General features: G+C 40.6%; 2 protein-coding genes across 2 annotated transcripts; one reads left to right on the top strand and one right to left on the bottom strand.

Moving 5' to 3' along the window:
- Positions 1-2,900: 2,900 nt before the first annotated feature.
- On the bottom strand, positions 2,901-6,515 carry ogg1 (8-oxoguanine DNA glycosylase). Its single transcript, XM_028581815.1, has 7 exons — positions 5,946-6,515; positions 5,465-5,826; positions 5,121-5,300; positions 3,901-4,079; positions 3,664-3,811; positions 3,501-3,550; positions 2,901-3,406 (listed from the first exon to the last, which is right to left on the bottom strand). Exons 1-7 carry the CDS (start codon positions 6,053-6,055, stop codon positions 3,206-3,208), a joined length of 1,230 nt encoding a protein of 409 aa, XP_028437616.1. The 5' UTR covers positions 6,056-6,515; the 3' UTR covers positions 2,901-3,205.
- Positions 6,516-6,676: 161 nt separating this feature from the next.
- qars1 (glutaminyl-tRNA synthetase 1) lies at positions 6,677-14,502 on the top strand. Its single transcript, XM_028581814.1, has 23 exons — positions 6,677-6,880; positions 7,274-7,424; positions 8,722-8,831; positions 8,918-8,993; positions 9,080-9,144; positions 9,271-9,324; positions 9,678-9,744; positions 9,833-9,907; positions 10,054-10,139; positions 10,230-10,316; positions 10,403-10,502; positions 10,605-10,683; positions 10,769-11,008; positions 11,123-11,215; positions 11,316-11,453; positions 12,342-12,429; positions 12,528-12,674; positions 12,817-12,918; positions 13,012-13,104; positions 13,198-13,325; positions 13,414-13,480; positions 13,583-13,708; positions 13,885-14,502. The coding sequence occupies exons 1-23, from the start codon at positions 6,770-6,772 to the stop codon at positions 13,933-13,935; spliced, it is 2,334 nt and encodes a 777-aa protein (XP_028437615.1). The 5' UTR covers positions 6,677-6,769; the 3' UTR covers positions 13,936-14,502.
- The last annotated feature ends 347 nt before the right edge of the window (positions 14,503-14,849 follow it).

Here is a 14,849-nt window from a genome sequence, read left to right on the forward strand (position 1 = left end):
CCGACAGCTCTTGATATAGGGGATTTGTAGCGGGCTTTAAATAAAGTGAGAAGAGAGCAGTATTTAAATTTAGCTAAATGAACAAATTCTTAAAAAGGAGTGAGTTAGCTGCACTGACATACACCAAAACCACACATGGGAATCATGCTACCCCTCACCCATATATACTGTGGATAGTGTTTCTATACCATCTTTGTCGAGGAATGTAGGGAATACATTCCATCTAGTCATTTGAATTGATCCTATTAGGGGCTCTGAAATTTAACTCCGGAGCAGACGGAACTGTTTCTTCCTCCCAATCTATAAAGGCATTGAACGTTAAACATAGCCAGCACAGTGGGGATCCGATCAGATGTTAAAAAGGATTAATTTTCTCCAAAAAAATAAGCCTCTTTCATTAAGAGCAGCAAAGACTTTCATATGCTAACGTCCACCCGCACACATATGAGGCAGAAAAGCTCTAAAATACCTCTGCCAGCTCTGTGCTCTCAGACTTTCTCTCTGTGGCTTTCCCTTCACCCTATGGTTGTCTAGACACCAAAGAATAATCTTCCCAACTCTGGGCCCCAAAGACAGACTTCAATGTGGGGACAGCCTCCCCCCGTCCCTCAGGCTCCCCTCAAGGCTGCCTACAGCAGCAGCATTGGGTTTCACCACATGTCTAAGGTAAATCAACACAATGCTCTTTACATTTTATCCATCTTAGGGATTATATCAGATACTGTTATATAATACATCTGTTACTATTCAGGAATAATAACATCTATCGTTTTAAAGTGTGGATGTGCCAAGAGACCATTTTTGGTTCAAATCTACACAGAGCCTGAATATTCAAAACAGGATCAAATTCTTATTTAATAAATTGATAATACCAATTATATAATAATATCAATAACATTTTTCAAAAATGTATCCCTTTGACAGATATGGTTAGCTTTAACATAAATGGCAACATTAATATACCATAAAAAATATGTTGTCGAGAGATTTACTGTGAATTTGTATTATTATTAATAATAATTATTAGTATCCAATCAAACATAGATTCCTATATTTTACATACTTTTAAATCTCACAATCTTATGCAATTCAATACAACTGTTCTGTCATGAAGTCTACTTTATTACCTTTTGTAACAGTCACATCAATTTTAGGTTCCAGTACTGAGGTTAGTGGTGGTGTTCTACTGAACTGCATTATACCGGGTTTCTAATGTTCTGCCCCCTCACGTACTTAACAATTAAAATAAGCCTCTCAATATTATGTAGTCGACTCTAGTACACCACCTTTAACTTTGACGTCAATAATAAGCATTTAACTACATATTTCAGAAACTGTAAACAAAAAATGTAACATTATGAACTTTGTAAAGGTAGAATCTCTCTCTCTATTTATATCATGGTAGCTATCCATTTATTATTTGGCCATTACAGGCAATGTTGCAAATTAATGAGCTGGACTGCTTTATGGAAATACTGGATTTTACATAATTTTATGCATCAGTGTGATGATTTGTCAGGCATTTAATTAGCTGGATTAGTCAAAAACAGAAATAACCAACTAGTTGTTTTATCTGTTTTTCTAATGATTTTACAATATCATAATATATGTCTAGTACATAGGGGTTAGAGATTGTATTCATATCATCCACTCCAAGAGCCCTGGATTTTGACACACACTCCAAAAGTGGTGCCCCCTAGTGCTAGCAGGAAGTAATGAAGCCCTCTTAGATCAAGTAGACATGACGAGAGATGTCCTTTCCACTGAATAATTCCAGAGGGGGATGACACAAGCTGAGGCCCATCTCTTACATAATGTGCAGGCCACTGTTGTGTTGTTTGAGTCTTTGCGTGTCAGCTTGCGTACACACATGGCTTTTTCTTTAAGATTCATGTCCCCACCTCAAGCACACTTTCACCTCTCCCTGCCTTTTTCAAAAATATATATATTTCTTTGTCTCAACTCTATTTTTACTCTGCTTTTCTTCTTCTTCACTGGGACACTGCCCTGAAGCTGGGCCCTAGCTTCTGTCCGACTCAATTGAGAGTGGGGATGAAAGCTGACATATTTATTAACACGCATGGCTGCACACACTTCCACAAATAAATGTTGTCTATGGATGTAAGACATGCACGTTCAGCCACACACAGATGCAAGTACATGCATGATGCACCTGCTCACTTACGGCAACATGCCAAAAGTTTTTTTTAACTAAGGATAAGAAAGAGGTTTGCTAGGCCTGTGGCTGTACACAGATGCCACATTTTAGAATGATTTCTCTATGTATATTTAGAAACAAACATTTTGCTCGGTCATTGCACAGGGACAGTAATAGGTCAAACACCCCTTGAGACATGTTCATGTTGTCACAAGAGACAGTCACACAAGCCCCAAGCATTGACAGCAGATAACTGCAATCCCTGCTATAAAAAGACCAGCTGGCAACCAATGTCTATAGATTGACACCCAACCAAACAGCTATATACGATCCAACAGACACACTATTTTGATGCAGGGAATGCACAGAAGAAACACAACACACCATTTTGGTGTCCTATGACCTTTTCAGACATGCATACAGATGCCATGACGTGTTGGTGCATGGTGTAACAGGAACCATGGGGCTTGGCAGAAAGTATTCACCCAGGGAAATAGTGAAATTTGTATACATTATCTGAATTTTTATATATATATATATATATATATATATATATATATATATATATATATATATATATATATATATATATATATATAGCAAATGGCCCACTATGAGATATTATCTTGCAGAGCAATATCTTTCAATGCATACTGCCACCTAGGGGCCTCGTCTGGCAACATTTATCAGGAATGAGAGCTTCTTTTAAAATACAGTACATACTGTACACAAAACATTAGCACATAAGTTATTTTGTCTTTATTGTAAAAACCAAAACAAAGGCCACCAGTGTGCTGTATTTGTACTGTCGTAGTGGACTCATAAGAAAGTAAACATGACAAGAGGTCACGGTAAAAAACATGTAAATGAAAACCCTAAGAACCTTCTTACAATAATTTGTTTTATACCATGACAAAAATACAGTTTATATATTTCATTCCAATAGGTTTTTTAAAATGAGGCTAGCCAAAGTGTGTGAAAAAAATGTGGTATTGTGATCTGATGTGAGTCCTGATGTAAGAAGCTTGTTTACCTTATATAACTCTCTCATTCAGAAGTCTTTGCTTTCTTGTGATGTGCTGACTTGGTTTTCATGTTCTTCACAGTTCCATTTTCTTCTGTCTTAATTTTTGTTTTCTTGCATGCCATCCTCAGTTCTTCTTTATCATTTTCCTCTTTCTTCGGCCGTTTCAGATGTGGCATTTCTTTCAGCTTTTGGAACTTCTTGAGATCAGCACAAAACAACACCTAAAACAGATAAAGACCACACAGTGGTTATAGCAGACAGATTGGAAGAGACATGACAGAAACTCACAGACAGACACTGACGGATAACACTCACCGACTGTGCCCAACCAGCATAAGGACCCCACAGTTTTCTGAAAAAATCCCCTGTGAAACAATATTACATTGGACATCGGATTGTGTTTAGGATTAAATAGAACCACTAGTCAGTGTTTACAATCAGAACGAACATACTACTGATAAGGTGGGTGAATACTAACCAATATCTTGGTGAAGTTTAGCTGTGATGCTCTTTTGTCCGTTGCCAGAAGCATAGTTGTAGTCACGTTTAGCAATCTGCCACACATGTGTGTCTATGGGTACGGCCTCTGCCTTATCCAGGGACATCAGGCATACACAGTCTGCCACCTACAGCGAGACACATAGCCTTGATTACATGTTTCTGTAACAAGTTCATGAAAAATATAAGAGGCTAACAGGTTATTTTCCTACTCTACCTTGGTGCCTACACCAGGGAGAGTACGCAGAGCATCACGGGCCAGCAGATATGGGACACGGCGTAGACCTTCAAGCCAATGGAGCCCATGGGTGTCCAAAATCTGCTTTGCGCTCTGCTGAAGGAACCGAGCCCTGTATCCAAAACCGAGATCCCTGAGACACGCCTCTACGCTGTTGTCTGTCAAGTGCAATGTAGAAAAACAACACAATTATGATGACAATGGTTAGTGAACATGATTCTCAGCATGCATACATCATGGAAAATGTAGGCACTTGAAGGAAGAAATAAACACAAAAAAAAGACAGAGTAATAACATATTTGTCATAGAACCTGCATCGAGATTTATGTACCACTCAGCTATCAACCAAAGCACTGATCTTATTATCTTACTTACTGCTGGATAGTCATCAAACCCCTGTAAAATGTGGATTTGCAATGATAGGCAATGGTTGTGAGGACATTTATTTCTATTCTGCAACATGACTTAGGTTGAAAATATTGTTGCATTGGCCAGAGTAAAGGTCAAGGCCTCCTGGCTATAGCAAAAGTGGAGGGGGAATAATATAATTGAGGACCCAAGAGATCTGATGCAGTTGTAAACCCTAAACTAGGGCTGTGCAATACATATATAGATATTATATCGATATATGAGACTAGATATGGCCCTAAATGTTGAATATTGTAAAATGACAAGTGTTTTCTTTTCCTGGTTTTAAAGGCTGCATCACAGTAAAGTGATTGACTGTTATATCTGTTCTATTATTTGCCTGTACCCACTTAGCTCCACTTATTATATCCATATTACTGATGATTATTTATCAAAAATCTGAAAGCACAAATTGTCAACTCTACCATATCGCTGCAATATCGCCATTGATGTATTTGGTCAAAGATATCGTGAGATCTGTTTTTCTTCATATCGCCCAGCTCTACCCTGAACCACTGATACAAAGAAAAGATTTTAAAACAGTGGTATAGGTCTGTGGTGAAGGAATGTAGTTTAAACAAAAGAACTGCTGTGCTCAACTCAACTATCTTTAGAGTCTAATGGGTGCCGACCCAAAAATCATAAAACAGGCAAATAAAGTCATAAGCACTCACAAATAAGTATACCATGCTTTTAATAATGCACAGCAGGAGACCAAAAGGACGCGTTTCAGCCCTAGGCTTTGCTTGATGATGCAGATGATTTCATTTGTCAAAGAAAGAATATTGTACCTGCAAGCGCAGACAGGGAAGGAAAGTTGTAGTAGGAGGTTTCATCCAGTTGGCACAGCGGGGCGCCCAGAGCCTGACACAGCCTCTCCACCATGCCCTGGATACGAGATATGTGGTTGTTGGAGGTGCAAATGGAGGAAAACAGGCATTCAGTGGGGTCCTGGCGCAGCATGCGCACTCCTGGGGAGAGACCAAACAATATATTTAAGACACCAACAAATATTGGCTTAGTCATTACTTACAGTAATGTATTAATAAGTGGTAGCATGCATGCGCACGCACACACACACACACACACACACACACACACACACACACACACACACACACACACACACACTGACCTGTGAAGATGTCTGCAATGCACTTAAAGTGAGGGTCTGCTACTCCCCATTCATTGTAGAGATCCAGCAGCTTCACATTCAGCTGGAAGTAGTCTCTCAGCATCTCTTCTTCCTCCTCAGTGTCCTGCACTGAAGTCAAGGCCACCGGCTCCTCCTCTTCCTTCTTCAAAGCTCCTTTGAACCTCTTCTCTGACTTGTTTTCCATTTGTAGAGAAACACCAGCCCTCTCACTTCCACCCACCTGCCTGTTTTTTTCATGGTTTTTGTAAACGTGGTACCAAAGAATGTCACCTGTTTGAGTCAGTGTCCAAACTCGTCCTCCCATCACTCCGGTCCAGTGGCCTTCTGCGGTTTCTCTCCATCTGTGGGTTGAAATGCGTTTATACAAAGACACATACACGATTTAAATTGTATTAGTTATGTCCAGCAACTCTCCTGTTGATCATGAGACTAACGTTACATCTGAGCTAGACCAACCTACCGGAAAGATTGTCCACATGCAAGAGTGAGATCAAGACTCAGCTCCGACTTTGCACAGGCCAGAGATCTCCACATTTTTGACCCCGATGACAGTACCGCATGTTTGGCCATAACTTACCTGTTTTGATGCTAACAGTTACTCTGCTGACTGTTCAGAGGTTAGCTAAAACAAGCGTAACGTTACACTGACCAACCACAGTGTCCCGACATTATAAAACTAATCTTAGTGTGATTAGAGTAGATGTTGCAGCGTAAAACAAACCCTACACCTTAATGTAAACGGGAAGCTACAACTTCTAAGTACAGTTCATGCTATGAGTTCATGTTTACAACAGCCAGAGTAAATATCTTTCGCGGAGTTGTTTTAGCTAACGTCGATAATGATGATGGACAACAAAGACCTTACACCGTGATGCAAAGCTGCGCATATTTGAAAAGAAAAAGTGCAAAGTTTAGATATTTGTAATTCGAAATGTTATTTCGTACAAATAAAATGTGGTTATAGTCCTAACTTCATGTTAATTTTTAGCCCAAATCACTGTAATGTCAATCTGATGCAACATTTCTCAGATTCCGGTAGCCCCTCCAGTACTGATGTCAACACAACTGCTGATTGGCTCTCTTGCTCTTAGTGGGCGGTGACTTCAATCAAGCTCATTCACGATTGGTCAATGCCATCCGTGCCCGCGATTTTCTATTGGCTAATATTTTTGTACTCTTTTTTTCTTTGAGGTGTACAGGAAGTCGTCCCCTCCTCGCTCTCTCTCCGAGAAGAAAACTTGTGTGTGGCGGTGGCGTGTCTGAGTGGTTCCGATCGGTGGAAAAATGGCAGATACGGTGGCACTTTTCACTTCCATTGGGCTCAGTGAGCAGAAAGCGAAAGAAACGCTGAAAAATGAAGCGCTGAGTTCCGCCTTGAAGGACGCAATTGTTCAGGTACGACCCAACGTATGATATGGGGGAGCTCAAGTTCCTGGAGGGACAGCTGTGAAATCAGAAATGTGACTGATATTCACTATCTTGAAACTCACTTGTATCCACCCTTATTTCTTCTTTACTTTAAGTGAGCTCTAAATATGGGGTCAGAGGTAACGTTACCTACTTTTTGGATACGTTTCTCATAACTTTTGAGTAGTTGTGACAGGCTGGGCCACTATACTTTCATTTTCACATGCCAAAGGCTGTTTGCAGACAATCGGCCCACGGTTAAGATAAGGAAAATAGTAACACTTCCCTGTCTGACTGTAACACCGTTCATTAGCTATTGACATACACACATTTTAAAGGACAAAACGATTAATTATGGGCTTTTCTCGTTGCTTTCAAAAGGCCCAGCGAGTCCGTGGGGCATCAGGGGTGGACAAAGCCATGGGCACATTGCTGTACAGTATGGCATCTCGCCTTAAAGACACCAAACGCCTGGCATTCCTTTCAGACTGCATAGTTCAGTGCAAAATCACCACAGAGCTACAGCTGGCAGGTAAGTTCTGACATCTTTGACATGTTGCAAGCTGACAGATCAAGTTCATGAAATGTATTGACATTTGCACAGGTACAGGACAGTACACATAAATTGGAATAATTGTGCATATCTCTCAGACTCAACTGCACAAAGAAAGGCAATTAAAGGAGCAGCATAAAATAATACACACTGTACAATATTAATTATAAAAAATACACACTATTGCACAATTACTTATTTCACTAGATTATAACCAAAATGTAAACATGACATATTTTAACATTAATCTTTCAGTAATTTTCCACAATGTTCCCTGACATAAGAAAGACATTTTAAGAAGTCCATGGCATTTATTCACCCGCCACTACCCACACACAAAATACTGAATACCCACATTCAGCCAGGACACAAGGTTTAAATCATTATTTCAACATGATATGCAATTCAATTTGGCAGTGTGCCAACAAAGTCTGGGATACAATACATTTGATGAATATAAAATGTGCAGTAAAAAAATGTCAGGATCCCACAGCCTCTGAAGGAGGCTAGGAAAGCATTGAGAGCATAGGAGAAAGCAGAATGGATGAATGCCAGCCTTGACTATATGGACTGTCTAAATGAATGAGATAGGTTTGTGGACATGAATGACTGGAGAAAATAGGCCTGTTCGAGATGGGCCAGGTCTGTGCAGAATCGATCACGGCGATCGCCGCCCAATGCATGCCGGTTAGATTTGTGTCCGACTTGATCCTGACTTGCTCTGACGTCATGCACACATGGGAAACGATAACCTCACGAGATCAAGACGGCCGCAGGTTTGAGACGCAGGCAGCGCAGTTGCTTTTCAACGACTGCAAGACCCAGGCGGACCCAGGGCATCCTGGGATTTGGGGTTTGAATTGGAGGGATTTTAATTACTGTTTGTTTGATTTAAAGGTTTATTCTGTACAGAACACGTATAACGTTAGTGTGGCTGATAGTGAGTTTAGAAGTCAGAGAGACTAAATATGTTCAGATTATGGATCATCTACAGTCTGTTGTTTATTAACATCAGCAACAGATTGCATGTAGAGCATTTTAACAGCTACTCTGTCATACTAAAAACCACTGGAGACTGATATATGGGTCTGATAAGATTTTATTAACTCGGAATCAGACCTAACTGGATGTGTTTCTGGGCCTTCCTGTTCAGCCTGAAAGCTGCTGTAAACGGCTGTAAACTGTCCGACTTGACCGCGGCTTTTTGTCACTGCCCCCGGCTGCTGACTTATGTGCCTTCCTGCTCCATCAATGTCTCCTCCCTCTTTTTTTGCAGCTGCACTTGAATTTGTGAAGAGTCATCCTCAGGACCCCATCAACCAGAGGGAGTTTGAAGAAGCATGTGGAGTGGGCGTTGTCATAACACCGGAGCAAATTGAGGATGGAGTAAGTGCATGAGCTTACGTTGCCCAGAAGTGTGTCTTTATTACCAGCTTTACTGGTGTGTTCAGTGACAGTGGAATGTTGTGCAGGTTGAATCGGTGATCAAGAAGCACAAGGAACAGCTGTTAAAGGAGAGGTACCACTTCAACATGGGACTGCTGATGGGTATGATGCCTAGTAAAATATGTTTGAAACCATTAAAGCTTAACAGACAGACAGAATGTCGCACTGAGCTTTTGTGTCCGTTTCAGGAGAGGCACGCTCTGCCCTTAAATGGGCTGATGGAAAGGTCGTCAAAAATGAGGTGGACATGCAGGTGTGTTTTGACATAGAGAATATTGTTAGAAGTAGTGTGTGTGTCATTATTATTATATATTTGCATCTGAGGTTGTTTGGTTACTCTCACTGTGTACTGTAACTAACTCTGACTTTTGTCTTAAAGGTCCTACACCTCTTAGGACCCAAGACAGAGGCTGACCTGGAAAAGAAACCTAAGGTAACGCACATTATTTTAAAGGAATTAGTTTGACGTTTTGGAAAATATGCTTATTCCTTTTCTTCCTGTGCCCAGCCAAGAAATGGTCCGACACATAACCTTCCCTGTTTGGACAGAGCCAGGCTAGCTGTTTCCCCTTGCTTCCTTAGTCTGTATGCTAAGCTAAGCTAACTGGCTGCTGGTTCTGTCTTCACATTTATCATGCAGATATGACGGTGTTATTGACCTTCTCATTTAACTCTCTGCAAGAAAGCAAATAACTTTTTTTATCTTCCAAAATGTCTAACTATTCCTCAAATCACTGCACTTAATCTTTTGGTTTCATCTGTGGTTAATGTCCAGTTGTTTTGCAGCCCCAGAAAGCTAAAGTCACAGAGAATGAGGTAAAGGCAAAGAAAGAGGAGGTGGCGGCAGTGAATGGTAAGCGGCAGACGAAGTAGACAGAAGGTTGAAGTGACAGGTAGTTGGTTTGTTTGTTTGTTTTTAACTGAGGCTGTTGGTTGTTTAGGCGAGGCGATGACTGGGGAGGGAAAGTCACTTATGGAGCAGCTCAGAGGAGAAGCTCTGAAGTTCCATAAACCAGGTAAGAAGGAACCACCTGAACAATTAGATGCAGTTGCATTTCTGCTGGCCGACCTTTTTTTACTTCTTCACACTCAATTTAGAGCAATTTTAAAGGATTTACTTACTAAGCATGTTGATCTTTCATCCTCACTTTCCATCATACAGGAGAGAACTATAAAACTGAGGGCTATGTGGTCACACCAAAAACAATGGACTTGCTTAAAAAGCACATGGAGATCACTGGTGGACAGGTACAAACTTTATATGTGTTACTTTTGGATAACTTCAAAATGATTATGTATATTGATTTGTCCCCTTTCCATTTACAAAATTCCTTTTAGATACGTTCTCGTTTTCCTCCTGAGCCCAACGGTATCCTTCACATTGGACACGCCAAAGCTATCAACTTTAATTTTGGTTATGCAAAGGTAGGTGTCTTTTTCTCCTCCGTCACATAAGCAGTTTAATCCTCTCTGATGCAGCAGATTTCTTTAAACCTTGTCTCTTCTTGTAGGCAAACAATGGAATTTGTTTCTTGAGGTATGATGACACAAATCCAGAGAAAGAGGAGGAGAAATACTTCACTGGTATCAAGGACATGGTGGAGTGGCTTGGTGAGTTTGACTCTGTTGATTGATGCCTTTTGTGATCTGATGAAAGCTTCAGGTACGCTCCACATTCATTAAGTTTCTTATCAATATTACTGTATTCCACAGGCTACGAACCTCATGCTGTCACGCATGCATCCGACAACTTTCAGCAACTCTACGACCTCGCTGTGGATTTAATTCGCAGGTGGGTGTCCAAACCATGTGTACATGTTGATAAATGTGCACAAGCCAGTAGATGATGTCTGATTCTTTTCTTTGTCTGCCTTCAGGGGTCACGCGTACGTGTGCCACCAGAAAGGGGAGGAACTGAAGGGCCATAACGCTCCTCCGTCCCCCTGGAGAGACCGACCCATTGAGGAGTCGCTGGTGTTGTTTGAGAGGATGAAAAAGGGTCTGTTTGCTGAGGGAGAGGCTACGCTCAGGATGAAGATGGTCATGGAGGACGGGAAGATGGACCCCGTGGCGTACCGAATCAAATACACGCCACATCATCGGACAGGGGATGAATGGTATGAGAACACAAACTGCTGTACTTTTTAAGCCAGGTATTTTTATTTAAATACATTTGTTCACGCAACAAGCTGTGTTCTTATTTTACTCTTGTGTCTTCGGTTTCTCTGCAGGTGCATCTACCCCACGTATGACTACACCCACTGTCTGTGTGACTCCATTGAAAATATCACACACTCCCTCTGTACCAAAGAGTTTCAGGCCAGGTACTTTTCTTTCTGATCTTTGGTGATCTGTCGTAGCTCGAAACACAAATGCATCGTTATGTTCACTGTCCGTTTTGGTTTCCTTTTGTGTTTGTGACAGGCGTTCATCATATTACTGGCTGTGTAATGCTCTGGATGTATACTGCCCAGTTCAGTGGGAATATGGCCGCTTGAACCTCACCTACACTGTCGTGTCAAAGAGGAAAATCATCAGACTGGTGGAGGCTGGTGTTGTCAGGTAAAATAGCAATTTGTTTCTAGTCTGTTAATTATTTATTTTAACTATTTATATGACATTGTTAGGAGGATGAGTATTTGCCCTACTACTATACTATACTATACTATACTATACTGATACTTATTAAGCGGAATAGGTGTCAGGCAAAAGTGACCGTTCAACATTTGTCAATTATAAAACGTGTGCCTGGAACCCCCGGTCTTATGTTACCCTATGTAAAAATGATCACAATGAGTTCCATGCAGTGTGGAATACAGATTTTAAATTTTGGAAAAGAGAGCTGTCAGTAGAGAAAAAGTTGGGTCTGTGTATCCCTACCTACGTACTACCCTGTTTTATATTTACTTTTTCACTAAAGCCCCTTTCAGACATGCAACTCTTTAATGTAAACGTCAGGGCTTCTGGGATAACTAGGGAGAAGTGAATAAACCACTGAAATAAAATAATCCATACAATCTAGTGAGTAGACATCGTCCTTAAATCATTTAATTTTGCAGCAGTTTAGGTTTACAATTTATATGAGGTAAACATCAACTACTAAAAATAGCATATACAAAAGGGCCTACTAACTATATTATAACTAGAGATCATTTTAATACTATCGCACAAGCACATGACTCTTCCTGTAAATGTCCAAAGACCAATTTAATAGCAATGTTATGAATTCCATGTCTGAACAGGACTTAAGTGTATTAAAAGCTATAACCACTTCTTGTAATAACAACACAAATGTCTTGCAACAGATAGACAAGTCAAACATCATGAGGGAATTCAAACCATATGTACTTCTCACTGTGATTTGGTGTGCAGCAATTTAATCACAACAGCTGTCTTCCGGCTACATAGAATCGGTTTGGTAACTGTAGAAGGTATCTTTGTTAATTCCAGAGACTGGGACGATCCCCGACTCTTCACTCTGACTGCGCTGAGGAGAAGAGGTTTCCCAGCAGAGGCAATTAACAACTTCTGTGCACGGGTATGCAGAATAAAAGGAAGGATGAGTGTTTGGGTGGTGGATGAAGTAATTAAATGCATGAGGACGGTGCTGTAATGATATGTTGCATCTGTTGGCAGGTCGGAGTCACAGTTTCCCAGACGACGACAGAGCCCCACCTTCTGGAATCGTGTGTGAGGGACGTGTTGAACGACACGGCACCCAGAGCCATGGCTGTGTTGGAACCACTTAAAGTCACCATAACTAACCTACCTGCGAACTCAAAGGTATGTGCATGACTTACATATGCAGACATTACACATACATGTGCTCCCTGAGGACTTGTAATACCATGTATAGTCTGTGTTTTGCATGATATTTCAAATCACCGGTGCTGAATATTCCTGCTTTCGTCCTCTTCTGTCTCAGTCAGAAGTACGAGTGCCAGACTTTCCTGCCAACGAAGCCAAGGGCAGCCACACAGTCCCATTTACACACACAATCTTCATTGAACAGAGTGACTTCAGAGAGGTCAGAGAGAAAAACTCAAATACCCTTACAGTATAAGTAGCATACTTTCTTTGTGCAGACGGAGGATAATGATGGACTCCTCTCCTTTTGCAGGTATTGGAAAAGGGTTACAAGCGTTTGACTCCGGAACAGCCTGTAGGTCTAAGGCACGCTGGGTATGTCATCTCTGTCCAGAAGGTCATCAAGGTAAGTGTGTGTGTGTGTGTGTGTGTGTGTCTGTGTGTCTGTGTGTGTGTGTGTGTACTTCCTGGTCCAGCTGAAATCTCGTTTGTTTCTCAGGACACTCAGGGTAAAGTGGTTGAACTCGAGGTGAGCTGTTGCAATTCTGAGAATGCAGAGAAACCAAAGGCCTTCATCCACTGGGTCAGCCAGCCATTGTTGTGTGAAGTGCGCCTTTATGAAAGACTGTAAGTCACAAAAACCACTCTCTGTCACTCACAATCGATATTCCATGTAGAAAACTCACTTAACCAAAACGTCTCACTGTCTTCGTAGATTCCTGCACAAACATCCAGAGGATCCGTCTGAAGTGCCCAATGGCTTCCTGAGTGACATCAATCCTGTAAGTACCTCTGCACTCCTGTGACAGCAGGCCTGTTTAGATCAAGTGAGCTTTTTCAATGGGCTTAGTGATTGCTTAATGTGTTTTCTTTTTGTCATTTAGAATTCCCTGCATGTGATCAGCAGTGCCTTAGTTGATACCTCAGTAAAGGGAGCAAAGGTTTTTGACAAATTCCAGTTTGAGAGAGTCGGCTACTTCTCCCTGGACCCCGACAGCACTGCAGACAAGGTACAGTAAGATTGAACAACTTTGAAACTGTTGTGTTTATATTACAAATGCTTATTGATGAAAGCTTTCACAATATTTTAGTTCATTGGAGAAATTATTATTATTATATCTACTCTGGTTTAAAAAACATTTTGTAATGAGCGTGAAGTGTGACTGTAATCTTTCTTTCACTGCAGCTCGTCTTCAACAGAACAGTCACCCTCAAAGAAGACCCTGGGAAGATCTAATTGACAGAGATCAAGCCGCTTCACATGAGCCCACAGATACATGTCCAAATTGTTTGCATCAATTAATGTGTAACATCAGCAAGGGCACAGACTGATCGAGTTGAGATTGACTCAGATAAGATACCGTAATAATTACATGTCCATATTTTTTTCTAAACTGCAGTTCTCTTTCATGGATCTGTGTTGCTGAAATTGGGAAAATATAATTGTCGGCTGCGAAAACAAAATTACTGCAGTATCACTTCTCACAATCTCAACTTTGGTCACTCAGTGTAAGAGTCCTCTTGACTAATTTTTCTATATCTGCTGCAATAATATTCACTTACAGTGTTTCTTCTTTGTTGAATGGATGCATCTCTGATCATTGTTCAACAAGGATGGCATGTATATTATTGTAATGTTGGCTCGAAACTGGTGTTACACAGGAGATGCTCTCAAATGGCATGCATGACTTTCTTACAAAGGTGGTAGATCCTTGCCAAACCATAATGTGTTTTTTAGACTCAGAGGGGTGAACATGTGTCATTTTGACAGGTGACAAGAATAAATAATATAAAATAAAAAACCTGCAATGTCTCTTTGTTAATAATCTGAAGTTTCTGAAGCTGATATTAACATTCTCCTACCAGTGATATTTTAAATCATGATATTTTACTATTAGAATCAAATGTTTGACTTTGTTTATGATGATATTTTGGTTATGGTTATTGATCACACAATATTCAAACTAGGGGTGGATGACCGTAATAGGTATTTTGATTACCTGAAGGTAATCACTGATTTCACTAAGAAAAGTCTAATAACTTTAGTAAATAGTACAGTGTTGCTTAACTGTAACCAAGAATACAAGATATGTGAGCTGTATTATGCTATAATAAAACACACACAATCCCAAGCTAATAATCATGATATTA

The sequence above is a fragment of the Perca flavescens genome, chromosome 7, assembly GCF_004354835.1.
Source record: "Perca flavescens isolate YP-PL-M2 chromosome 7, PFLA_1.0, whole genome shotgun sequence".
In the NCBI taxonomy this organism is placed as follows: domain Eukaryota; kingdom Metazoa; phylum Chordata; class Actinopteri; order Perciformes; family Percidae; genus Perca; species Perca flavescens.